This window comes from Oncorhynchus keta, chromosome 32 (assembly GCF_023373465.1).
Source record: "Oncorhynchus keta strain PuntledgeMale-10-30-2019 chromosome 32, Oket_V2, whole genome shotgun sequence".
In the NCBI taxonomy this organism is placed as follows: Eukaryota; Metazoa; Chordata; class Actinopteri; order Salmoniformes; family Salmonidae; genus Oncorhynchus; species Oncorhynchus keta.
Genome location: NC_068452.1, coordinates 3,931,318 through 3,945,420, shown reverse-complemented (window position 1 = coordinate 3,945,420; position 14,103 = coordinate 3,931,318). Strand labels below are relative to the sequence as shown.

General features: G+C 40.2%; 1 protein-coding gene and 1 long non-coding RNA gene across 5 annotated transcripts in view; one reads left to right on the top strand and one right to left on the bottom strand.

The window, feature by feature from the left end:
* Positions 1 to 731: 731 nt before the first annotated feature.
* LOC118364831 (CD276 antigen homolog) overlaps positions 732 to 14,103 on the bottom strand; it is a 33,653-nt gene continuing 20,281 nt past the window's right edge. For 2 of the 4 annotated variants that reach the window (XM_052490373.1, XM_052490374.1), the window contains one exon: positions 732 to 2,737. In XM_052490373.1, coding sequence (XP_052346333.1) covers positions 2,592 to 2,737 — 146 coding nt within the window. In that variant the 3' untranslated portion in view covers positions 732 to 2,591. Of the gene's footprint in view, positions 2,738 to 9,900; positions 9,968 to 14,103 lie in introns of those variants that run through there. The other 2 variants (XM_052490378.1, XM_052490376.1) reach the window with 2 other exon arrangements.
* Positions 2,750 to 5,898, top strand: LOC127914434 (uncharacterized). Its single transcript, XR_008088368.1, has 2 exons — positions 2,750 to 3,186; positions 5,539 to 5,898. It is a non-coding gene; the product is annotated as an uncharacterized LOC127914434 (long non-coding RNA).

Here is a 14,103-nt window from a genome sequence, read left to right as displayed (position 1 = left end):
CAGGATGCTCTCGATGGTGCAGCTGTAGAACCTTTTGAGGATCTGGGGACCCATGCCAAATCTTTTCAATCTCCTGAAATTGTCTTATTGGACAAGTTCAGGTGGTCCCTCCACATTTTGGTCAATCTGCTATCATTTTGTTCCTTGTGAATACAACCCTGGTATGATTGAATCCAAGTCAGAGATGCGACACTGAACACAGAAGACAACATGTCCATTAGAACAGGGTTCCCCAACTGGCAGCCCATGGGGCGGTGGTGTGACCAGTCCAGTACATCACTGGGGCCAAGCTTCCTGCCATCCAGGACCTATAAAATAGGCGGTGTCAGAGGAAAGCACATAACATTGTCAGAGACTCCAGTCACTCAAGTTATAGACTAACTGCACTGTTAGTTAAGGGCTTGTAAGTAAGCGTTTCACTGTAAAGTCTTCACTTGTTGTATTCGGCGCATATGGCAAATAAAGTTTGATTTGATATTTGTTTTCCGTTGCAAATAGTTTTGCTACGGTGTGCATTAAAGAATGCAACCCTGTACTGTTGCTGGGCACAAAAAAATGTCTTCAGGTACTGTTAAGTACTTATATTATACATAATGATGGATAAAAAAATATATATTTGTGCAGTAAATACATACATTTTCCTCACAATGGGTTTACCGCTTTTGGTTCCTTAAAACTTATTAAAACATTTTAGATCTTAGAACATAAAAAAAATTCAGATTCGCCACCCCATCAATTATGCTTTTTATTTGTTTATAGATTGTAGTAATTAAAAACAACAATTAAAATCTTCATCCTGTTTACAAAACCCGAACAGTGTCAAGGTGTGGGATTTGAAAAGGAATTTCACAGTGTGAAATATACAAAAAAAAAACATCATACAAAAGATGATTCACATTTGGGGGACAAAGGAGAAATGCTTTCATCTCAATTATCACATTAATAACAAACAAAGTCAAATATAAAAACGTACAAAAAGTAGCAACAAAAAAAGTCTGTTATACGGGGTAAAGTGCGGAGTAGGTGTCACGAGTCCGACCGAGGGTGGCTTCCCTTCCCGGTCGGGTGGCGCTCGGCGGTCGTCGTCACCGGCCTATTAGCTGCCACTGATTGTCTTTCCTCCCCCTCCGTGTATGTTTATTGTTAGCACCTGTTCGTGAATGATTAGTTGGGCTTTATTAGACAGCCGGCCCGCCTGTTTCTTTGTGCAGGATTAATTATTGTCACCTTCGGTTCTGTAAGTAGAGGAACGTGTTTGATCCTGGTCGTGTATTTCGGTTGTACTATTTTCGTCCCCCGTGTTTGGGGCAGTTTAGTTGTGGGCACCCTGTGTTGCGTTTGTGCATTAAAGAGCACAGCATTGCACTCTCTGTTTCCTGCGTCTGACTCCACACCCACGACACCCGGAGCGTTACAGTAGGCATATCTGTGCAGAAAACAGGAAGTTGCTTCTTTTTTTTCAACAAATCACTTGATATACACTTCATACAGAGAAGAAATAACACATTTTGTTGAACTGCGAAATAAACAAAACTTTACACATGAACATCTCAAACCACCATAGTAGCCAAAAGTCCAAGTTTCTTTGGAAGAGCCCTGACGAGTCCCAAGCAGGCAGGCATATAAATAGATTAATCATTCTATCTGTATAAAGAGTGCCAACTGCCAATCATGTACTGAAGTAAGAAGGAACTGATACAAGATTTGGCAGGAATTACGGGAGGTGGAGTTTTGTTGTGGATGCCATTCAGCTCAAACTGTCACAGTACAACAACAGATTTCTCAGTCTATATGACAGCAGTAAAACATCATGGGAACTGAAACAGTCATAAAACTGTTGTGGCATTTTCAAAAGTATTTTAAACAACCACCAGATAAACTTGAAACTGATACCAATTCTTTCCCATGAATAATTGACTCTTGTTTTTCAGGTTTACAGTTGCGTTCCATTGCACTGCCTTCATGGAGGCGAGCCCTGGGCAAGATATAAATATAGACCTGAATTTTCCACCAGCAGGTGGCGCAAGACAAGAAGAAAGGAGTAAGAGAAAGTCCACAAACAAATCCTCTGTGGTTGGAGCAACAGCCTGGCTTTTGGTTATAAGAGGAGTTGTTGTACAGTCTTGCGAAACCCTCTTTCAGAAGGGAAACCAGTTTTACTACATGTTTTCAGAAAAGTGCTGTGTTCAAATCGAATGTTCGCACAACCTTAGTATAGAACCGTGTGTAAAGTTATAGTGATTAGATGGTCTGGTGTTACAGTATAGTAATAACAACCACTCTGGTCAAATCTACACTATAGGAAACGTGGAATGTTAAACCATGCACCTTGTAGTACAGTGTGTACATTGATTAGATTACCTGGTATTACAGTATACCAATGTTCTGCAGTGGTAGAATCTAGAGCATTATGACACCATGTTAACCCTGTATAGAAACATTGATATATAGGGCAGTTACATATCATTTGTAAACAACCACAGACCTTAAAGGCTGCCATCATCAGTAGATTATGAAGAAACAGATGCCTCAATCAGAATGACCTGAGTGCCAAAGTGACTGTCATCGGACACTTAACAGGAAACAGTCCATCAAAAGACAGTGATGGTGACAAGCCCCTTATTGATCGGAAAGGACTGTTTCCTTATTGAAGGAAACAGTCCCTTCCAGAGACTGCCAGTTAACGAATCATTTACTAGACTGTCACGCTGGTCCTGTGGACTGTCACTGTTTAGACCTGGACAGAGGGGGAGGGAGGGAGAGAGGGAGGGAGGGAGTGAAAAACAGTGAGAGTGAAAGAGAAAGAGTGAAAGGGAGTGAAAGAAAAAGAGAACAAATCATTTACTAAAGACTGGAATGCTGTCACTGTTTAGACCTGGAGAGGGGGAGAAAGAGAGAGAAAGAGAGAGAGAGAGAAAGAGAGAAAAAAGAGAGAGAAAGAGAGGGAGAGAGAAAGAAAGAAAGAAAGAGAGAGAAAAAAGCATAATGTTACACAATAATAGAAAGTAAAAACAGGTGAGACTTTTCACTAATCATTTGTCCGCCTTTCGTTCCAGTACTCTGCTGCCTGTGACTGGAACGAATTGCAAAAATCGCTGAAGTTGGAGACTTTTATCTCCCTCTCCAACTTCAAACATCAGCTATCCGAGCAGCTAACCGATCGCTGCAGCTGTACATAGTCTATAGGTAAATAGCTCACCCTTTTTCACCTACCTCATTCCCATACTGTTTTTATACTATTTTTATTTATTTACTTTTCTGCTCTTTTGCACACCAATATCTCTACCTGTACATGCCCATCTGATCATTTATCACTCCAGTGTTAATCTGCAAAATTGTATTATTCGCCTACCTCCTCATGCCTTTTGCACACATTGTATATAGACTGCCCATTTTTTTCTACTGTGTTATTGACTTGCTAATTGTTTACTCCATGTGTAACTCTGTGTTGTCTGTTCACACTGCTATGCTTTATCTTGGCCAGGTCGCAGTTGCAAATGAGAACTTGTTCTCAACTAGCCTACCTGGTTAAATAAAGGTGAAATAAAAAATAAAAATAAAAAATTACAAGGAGCACGAGCAGCATGTAAACTACAAGATAACCACATGGTTAACTACAGGACAATCAATCATTTAAAAAATCATGTCCCCTATGAAGCTATGATGCTGAATTGAAAGAGAGCTATTATAAATACAGTAGATGTAGATACAATATGTTTCATATAGATATATTCATTATAGATGTACAATAGAGATATAGACATGTTAGATGTAGATACAACATACAGTGAGGATAACTTTTCCTTCTGCCTCATCATCATGACGCCTGTCTGTTGGGTGGCCACTGTGACCTATAACCAGCAAGGACAAGTCAGAGTGTGGAAGAATGTCATCTAACATTTAAATCTCCAGAGGAACATTGCCTCCTTCATAGTTCAGTGAAATTAAGAATCTGGCGGAAAGAGAAAAGTTAGTCAAGATAGCAAATCTTCCCTCACAGTGCAGATAGGCCCATATTTCACCCAGCATTACATAATAGTATGACCCAAATACATAATCTCCCTTCACCACAGCCATGCAGCTAAACTAACAAAATGAGTACAGGGGAGAGTCAATTGTTAAGATTTCCCCATTGAAACAATGCAAAATTGTCGCCAACTGGTTTGGTAAACAATTAGTAATCACCCGGACTCCATTTTCTACTCCACTTGTGACGGATGAAACACTTCCCTTTGACCTACATTCAATCACCATAATAGTCATGTTTAATAGGAAAGCTAAGACCGATACTGTATGTACAGCATATCAGATATTACACAGGGACAGATACCCGGATGGACTGGGACAAGAAACCAGGCCCATTTCTGGACAGATACTGTATGTACAGCATATCAGATATTACACAGGGACAGATACAGGGACGGACTGGGACAAGAAACCAGGCCCATTCCTGGACAGATACTGTATGTACAGCATATCAGATATTACACAGGGACAGATACCCGGACGGACTGGGACAAGAAACCAGGCCCATTTCTGGACAGATACTGTATGTACAGCATATCAGATATTACACAGGGACAGATACAGGGACGGACTGGGACAAGAAACCAGGCCCATTCCTGGACAGATACTGTATGTACAGCATATCAGATATTACACAGGGACAGATACCCGGACGGACTGGGACAAGAAACCAGGCCCATTTCTGGACAGATATTGTATGTACAGCATATCAGATATTACACAGGGACAGATACCCGGACGGACTGGGACAAGAAACCAGGCCCATTTCTGGACAGATACTGTATGTACAGCATATCAGATATTACACAGGGACAGATACCGGGATGGACTGGGACAAGAAACCAGGTCCATTTTTGCCCCTGGAGGCCCCCATACCTGCCCTGTACTGATAGGACAGATACTGTATGTACAGAATATCAGACATAAGGGCCCAATGTAAACAAAGTATCTCCCTCTGAAGCAACACTAAAGAGGAACTTAAAATCAAATGTTTTAATAAATACTGAATATTGAAGGACTGCCTTCGAGTCCCTGTGAAAAAATTACACAAAACCTACTATTACAATACATCTTAAAACAAACTATACTGAACAAAAATATGAACGCAACATGTAAAGTGTTGGTCCCATGTTTCATGAGCTGAAAAAAAAGATCCCAGAAATGTTCCATATGCACAAAAAGCTTATTTCTCTCAAATTTTGCACACAAATGTGTTTGCATGCCTGTTACTGAGCATTTCTCCTTTGCAAAAATAATCCATCCACCTGACAGGTGTGGCATATCAAGAAGCTGATTAAACAATATCATCAATACACAGGTGCATCTTGTGCTGGGATAATAAAAGGCCAGTCTAAAATGTGCAGTTTTGTCACACATCACAATGCCATAGAATTCTCTAGTTTTGAGTGAGTGTGCATTTGGCATGTTGACTGCAGGAATTTCCATTAGAGCTGTTGCCAGATAATTTAATGTTCACTTCTCTACCATAACCCACCTCCAACGTCGTTTTAGAGAATTTAGCAGTACGTCCAACCGGCCTCACAACCGCAGACCACCTGTAACCACGCCAGCCCAGGACCTCCACCTCCGGCTCCTTCACCTGCAGGATCATCTGAGACCAACCAACCAGACAGCTGATGAAACTGAAGAGTATTTCTGTCTGTTATAAAGCCCTTTTGTGGGGAAAAACTCATTTGGATAAACTGGTCCTGGCTCCCAAGTGGGGGGGGGGGGCTATGCCCTCCCAGGCTCACCCATTGCTGCACCCCTGCCCAGTCAAGTGAAATCCATAGATTAGGATTTGTTTTTTTTTTTTTCAGTTGACTGATTTACTTATATGAACTGTAACTCAGTAAAATAGTTGAAATTGTTGCATGTTGCATTTATACTTTTGTACAGTATACATAAAAAAGCTAATAAGTAAACCAAATGCAATGTTGATGAACAATAAATAGCCTACCAGTGCATTTCATGCTTAATCCATTAATATTGACTTGGATGCTAAATGGCATATATATTGAGCATCAAATGTACTGTTTTTCATGGTTAATATAAGCCTATACCACACATGGCTGAAAGCCACTGATCATATAGTAAAGATGTTTATCTACCGTACTTGTCGACTGGCTGAGCCTGGGGTATTTTCACTAGGTTGTTTGACTACTGGGGTACTTGGCAGTGCGACTTTAAGGTAAGCATCCCCATTCAGAGCCAAAATGGCTGGCTGCCAACTGCCAAAGCACCCAGTCCCACTGCACAGGTTCATTTAGCACAAACTAGCATGCCAAGCAGAGATCCACGATGCTCAACAAAGCTTCATACAATGATATCCGTTCATGAAGGAGTTACTGTCATCGGAATTTCATAATTCCTATCATTAAATTCACTCAGTCTATTTTATAATAATTTGTAAGATTCCTATTTAAATTAAATAGACAGAGACCAGTCTTATCAAAATTAGATAATATTATTTATTCTCAGAGCTCGCTGCCAAGGAACCACAAACAACAGTTTATCTACAAAATATGACATCGGTTATAAAAATATCCTTCCTCCTATCGACCAAGACAAAACAGCTCACTCACTCCAGACACAAAGCACATCAAGATTAACTTCTGAAATCTTCTGAAATCTCATCCCCATCTATCACTATTCAGCAGACAGCTCCAGGTAATGGAAAACCTAGGGAGGCACTCACTTCCTTATCTAAACATCCGAGAGGTAAGTTGAGTCAGTTCAACCATAGGTTAACGACCCTTTTTGCTTACTTAAAAACCCACAATCTATTCCTCCCCAACCTAGCTGGAATGATGTTCATTATGTTTAATTACCCCCTGTTTCATGCTACACAATCCCTTCCTTATGAATGAACATTATTAATCAGATATAATAAAACAGGGTAGAGTTTAATTAGTTATAGTTCTATTTAAATGTAGATATTGTTTAGTCATTATTCATAAAATTCCTAACGGTTACACACACACACACACACACACACACACACACACACACACACACACACACACACACACACACACACACACACACACACACACACACACACACACACACACAGAGAGATCACACATATCAGCCAGGCCCACGTAGCACACAGTCTGCGAGAGCTGTCATCAGTCTCTACTGTATGAGTATGACAATTCATGTACTTACATGGGCGGAGCGCCTCTTAAATATCAGCAGTGCAGCAAGGAGTCCAATGACCAGAGATCCTATGACTCCAACTGGGGCTAGCCACTGGGTGGTGGAATCAGAAGCAAAATCATATTTTGAACCTTCAACTGCGTGGGGAAAAGAAACAATTTACAAATGAAATAGGAAATTCACGTGTTTTTGAATTAAATACATGAGGTGCTACTCTATCTGTGACCAGATATAGATGCACAAAGTCCATAATTGAGAACAAATCAAATCAAAGTCAAAATGCTTGTGCAAAATCAAATCAAATGTATTTGTCACATACACATGGTTAGCAGATGGGATAAATAATATGTACATAAATATATTGAATGCTTGATGGTTCAGAAGGGCAATGCAGTAATAACCAATGAGTAATCTAACCTAATAATTCCACAACTACTACCTTATACATAAAGATGCAAAGATGATAAATAATATATACATAAATATCTATGAATGAGTGATGGTAAACAAAGTGGCTATGAGGCAAAAGATGCAGTAGATGATATAGGTACAGTAATACATATACATATGAGATGAGTAATGTAGGGTATGTAAACATTATATTAAGTAGCATTGTTTTAAGTGGCTAGTGATATATTTTACATCAATTTCCATCAATTCCCATTATTAAAGTGGCTGGAGTTTAGTCAGTGTGTTGGCAGCAGCCACTCAATGTTAGTGGTGGCTGTTTAACAGTCTGATGGCTTTGAGATAGAAGCTGAACAAATTAAATCAGATTGATTATTTTTACAAATATATTCCAGTAGACCTGGATTCAGTCAACCAAAATTCAATGTAATTTCTACTAATTAGAAGTTTGAATATTTTTCTAAAAGATCAAATCCAGAGGAAAATGGTGAGCTATGATTGGTCAAAGTCAGTATCAGGTCATTTCACTTGTTCCAACTTAATTTCCAGCGGAGTAATTTTTAGGATTATTTTGATATCTTAAAATAAAATACACAGACTCTTTTCTAATCTAAATATAATCTTCATTTACTTCCAATTGCTAAGAACAATTAGTTTCCGCATCAGATGGATAATTTTTATTTGGAAATTCCCAGCCAGGCAGGTCAGAAAAAATCATTCAAAATGGCTGCCACAGGAAAGAAACACAACTGCAGAGACAGAATGTTCTGGTAAGAAGGTATTATGATGACTGCACTGAATCGTGATAAGAGGGAGCATTAGAGACAGATTGGAGACTATGAGCTCTAATTTGCAACTGGCGCAGGTAGTTACAACTCCACTATCATTATTTCATTATTAACCTAGTAATTTCCTATAGGCTCATCAGATGACAAGTAGACTTGGATAAGCAAACATCGAAGAGCTTCTGGATTCCTGTTGAAACACACATGGAATGTTTCTTCCCCAAACCAAGTCATTCCTTTTCTTTTTCCAGTTTCAGGGAAGATGTTCAGTCAGATTGAGGAGCATTTTACGGCCTGACCTACTCCACTCCTCAGTGACATGTTGTTCTCTCATTATAAGGCTGACTTTTATTGTGCTCGCACATGATAAAGACGTCGTAAAAAAGGCCTATACTAATAAATGTAGACTAGATTGAGGCTGAATTGTTTACAATGATCAGGGTCAGGATGAGGGAATTACGAGAGACTGGAATGTTTTGGACTTGACCCTGCTTTTACAAAGGATGACATCACAAACATTGTTCATGTATACCGACCACGATGGCAGAACGTACCTGTGGAACATACAAACGGGATCTCAAATGATGCCTTCCCCTCCTGGACTCCATTGGTGTTGTGCACTGTGCATGAGTAGTTTGTGGAACCACCTGTATGTAGCCTTCAGAACTGTCAGTTTACTGGAGAGGCTAAACAGTCTGTCTTTTTGGCCAGAAGTTCAGCACTGCCTGTGCAGTTTGTGCCAAACTGGTCAAACCACCAGATCAACCCTTTCCGCCTGTAGAGTTGCAGAAAATGGTCACGTCTGTGTTCCGTTTGATGCAATTCTCAGGACTGGAACTCATGCTTGGTGACTTGTACATAACTGGAAGAGAGAGAGGAAGATAAATGATATTACATACTTGTGGGTGCAGTTCGCAACAACGTCAGCAACAGGCTGGCTTTTGGTTATAAGAGTGGTTGTTGTACAGTCTTGCGAAACCCTCTTTCAGAAGGGAAACCAGTTTTACTACATGTTTTCAGAAAAGTGCTGTGTTCAAATCGAATGTTCGCACAACCTTAGTATAGAACCGTGTGTAAAGTTATAGTGATTAGATGGTCTGGTGTTACAGTACAGTAATAACAACCACTATGGTCAAATCTACAGTATAGGAAAAGTAGAATGTTAAACCATGCACCTTGTAGTACAGTGTGTACATTGATTAGATTACCTGGTATTACAGTATACCAATGTTCTGCAGTGGTAGAATCTAGAGCATTATGACACCATGGCAACCCTGTATAGAAACATTGATATATAGGGCAGTTACATATCATTTGTAAACAACCACAGACCTTAAAGGCTGCCATCATCAGTAGATTATGAAGAAACAGATGCCTCAATCAGAATGACCTGAGTGCCAAAGTGACTGTCATCGGAAACTTAACAGGAAACAGTCCATCAAAAGACAGTGATGGTGACAAGCCCCTTATTGATCGGAAAGGACTGTTTCCTTATTGAAGGAAACAGTCCCTTCCAGAGACTGCCAGTTAACGAATCATTTACTAGAGACTGTCACGCTGGTCCTGTGGACTGTCACTGTTTAGACCTGGACAGAGGGAGAGGGAGGGAGGGAGGGAGGGAGGGAGGGAGGGAGGGAGGGAGGGAGGGAGGGAGGGAGGGAGGGAGGGAGGGAGGGAGGGAGGGAGGGAGGGAAAAACAGTGAGAGTGAAAGAGAAAGAGTGAAAGGGAGTGAAAGAAAAAGAGAACAAATCATGTACTAAAGACTGGAATGCTGTCACTGTTTAGACCTGGAGAGGGGGAGAAAGAGAGAAAGAGAGAGAGAGAAAGAGAAAGAGAGGGAGAGAGAAAGAAAGAAAGAGAGAAAAAAAGAGAGAGAAAGAGAGGGAGAGAGAAAGAAAGAAAGAAAGAAAGAAAGAGAGAAAAAAGAGAGAGAAAAAAGCATAATGTCACACAATAATAGAAAGTAAAAACAGGTGAGACTTTTCACTAATCATTACAAGGAGCACGAGCAGCATGTAAACTACAAGATAACCACAAGGTTAACTACAGGACAATCAATAATTTAAAAAATCATGTCCCCTATGAAGCTATGATGCTGAATTGAAAGAGAGCTATTATAAATACAGTAGATGTAGATACAATATGTTATATATTCATTATAGATGTACAATAGAGATATAGACATGTTAGATGTAGATACAACATACAGTGAGGATAACTTTTCCTTCTGCCTCATCATCATGACGCCTGTCTGTTGGGTGGCCACTGTGACCTATAACCAGCAAGGACAAGTCAGAGTGTGGAAGAATGTCATCTAACATTTAAATCTCCAGAGGAACATTGCCTCCTTCATAGTTCAGTGAAATTAAGAATCTGGCGGAAAGAGAAAAGTTAGTCAAGATAGCAAATCTTCCCTCACAGTGCAGATAGGCCCATATTTCACCCAGCATTACATAATAGTATGACCCAAATACATAATCTCCCTTCACCACAGCCATGCAGCTAAACTAACAAAATGAGTACAGGGGAGAGTCAATTGTTAAGATTTCCCCATTGAAACAATGCAAAATTGTCGCCAACTGGTTTGGTAAACAATTAGTAATCACCCGGACTCCATTTTCTACTCCACTTGTGACGGATGAAACACTTCCCTTTGACCTACATTCAATCACCATAATAGTCATGTTTAATAGGAAAGCTAAGACCGATACTGTATGTACAGCATATCAGATATTACACAGGGACAGATACCCGGACGGACTGGGACAAGAAACCAGGCCCATTCCTGAGATACCCCAGATCCTGGGACAGAAACCAGGCCCACTGTATGTACAGCATATCAGATATTACACAGGGACAGATACCCGGACGGACTGGGACAAGAAACCAGGCCCATTTCTGGACAGATACTGTATGTTTCTGGACAGCATATCAGATATTACACAGGGACAGATACCCGGACGGACTGGGACAAGAAACCAGGCCCATTTCTGGACAGATACTGTACAGCATATCAGTACAGGGACATATCAGAAACCAGGCCCATTTCTGGATACTATGTACAGCATATCAGATATTACACAGGGACAGATACCGGGATGGACTGGGACAAGAAACCAGGCCCATTTTTGCCCCTGGAGGCCCCCATACCTGCCCTGTACTGATAGGACAGATACTGTATGTACAGAATATCAGACATAAGGGCCCAATGTAAACAAAGTATCTCCCTCTGAAGCAACACTAAAGAGGAACTTAAAATCAAATGTTTTAATAAATACTGAATATTGAAGGACTGCCTTCGAGTCCCTGTGAAAAAATTACACAAAACCTACTATTACAATACATCTTAAAACAAACTATACTGAACAAAAATATGAACGCAACATGTAAAGTGTTGGTCCCATGTTTCATGAGCTGAAAAAAGATCCCAGAAATGTTCCATATGCACAAAAAGCTTATTTCTCTCAAATTTTGCACACAAATGTGTTTGCATGCCTGTTACTGAGCATTTCTCCTTTGCAAAAATAATCCATCCACCTGACAGGTGTGGCATATCAAGAAGCTGATTAAACAATATCATCAATACACAGGTGCATCTTGTGCTGGGATAATAAAAGGCCAGTCTAAAATGTGCAGTTTTGTCACACATCACAATGCCATAGAATTCTCTAGTTTTGAGTGAGTGTGCATTTGGCATGTTGACTGCAGGAATTTCCATTAGAGCTGTTGCCAGATAATTTAATGTTCACTTCTCTACCATAACCCACCTCCAACGTCGTTTTAGAGAATTTAGCAGTACGTCCAACCGGCCTCACAACCGCAGACCACCTGTAACCACGCCAGCCCAGGACCTCCACCTCTGGCTCCTTCACCTGCAGGATCATCTGAGACCAACCAACCAGACAGCTGATGAAACTGAAGAGTATTTCTGTCTGTTATAAAGCCCTTTTGTGGGGAAAAACTCATTTGGATAAACTGGTCCTGGCTCCCAAGTGGGGGGGCCTATGCCCTCCCAGGCTCACCCATTGCTGCACCCCTGCCCAGTCAAGTGAAATCCATAGATTAGGATTTATTTTTTTATTTCAGTTGACTGATTTACTTATATGAACTGTAACTCAGTAAAATAGTTGAAATTGTTGCATGTTGCATTTATACTTTTGTACAGTATACATAAAAAAGCTAATAAGTAAACCAAATGCAATGTTGATGAACAATAAATAGCCTACCAGTGCATTTTATGCTTAATCCATTAATATTGACTTGGATGCTAAATGGAATATATATTGAGCATCAAATGCACTGTTTTTCATGGTTAATATAAGCCTATACCACACATGGCTGAAAGCCACTGATCATATAGTAAAGATGTTTATCTACCGTACTTGTCGACTGGCTGAGCCTGGGGTATTTTCACTAGGTTGTTTGACTACTGGGGTACTTGGCAGTGCGACTTTAAGGTAAGCATCCCCATTCAGAGCCAAAATGGCTGGCTGCCAACTGCCAAAGCACCCAGTCCCACTGCACAGGTTCATTTAGCACAAACTAGCATGCCAAGCAGAGATCCACGATGCTCAACAAAGCTTCATACAATGATATCCGTTCATGAAGGAGTTACTGTCATCGGAATTTCATAATTCCTATCATTAAATTCACTCAGTCTATTTTATAAGAATTTGTAAGATTCCTATTTAAATAAAATAGACAGAGACCAGTCTTATCAAAATTAGATAATATTATTTATTCTCAGAGCTCGCTGCCAAGGAACCACAAACAACAGTTTATCTACAAAATATGACATCGGTTATAAAAATATCCTTCCTCCTATCGACCAAGACAAAACAGCTCACTCACTCCAGACACAAAGCATATCAAGATTAACTTCTGAAATCTTCTGAAATCTCATCCCCATCTATCACTATTCAGCAGACAGCTCCAGGTAATGGAAAACCTAGGGAGGCACTCACTTCCTTATCTAAACATCCGAGAGGTAAGTTGAGTCAGTTCAACCATAGGTTAACGACCCTTTTTGCTAACTTAAAAACCCACAATCTATTCCTCCCCAACCTAGCTGGAATGATGTTCATTATGTTTAATTACCCCCTGTTTCATGCTACACAATCCCTTCCTTATGAATGAACATTATTAATCAGATATAATAAAACAGGGTAGAGTTTAATTAGTTATAGTTCTATTTAAATGTAGATATTGTTTAGTCATTATTCATAAAATTCCTAATGGTTACACACACACACACACACACACACACACACACACACACACACACACACACACACACACACACACACACACACACACACACACACACACACACACACACACACACACACACACACACACACAATCACACATATCAGCCAGGCCCACGAAGCACACAGTCTACGAGAGCTGTCATCAGTCTCTGCTGTATGAGTATGACAATTCATGTACCTACATGGGCGGAGCGCCTCTTAAATATCAGCAGTGCAGCAAGGAGTCCAATGACCAGAGATCCTATGACCCCAACTGGGGCTAGCCACTGGGTGGTGGAATCAGAAGCAAAATCATATTTTGAACCTTCAACTGCGTGGGGAAAATAAACCATTTACAAATGAAATAGGAAATTCACGTGTTTTTGAATTAAATACATGAGGTGCTACTCTATCTGTGACCAGATATAGATGCACAAAGTCCATAATTGAGAACAAATCAAATCAAAGTCAA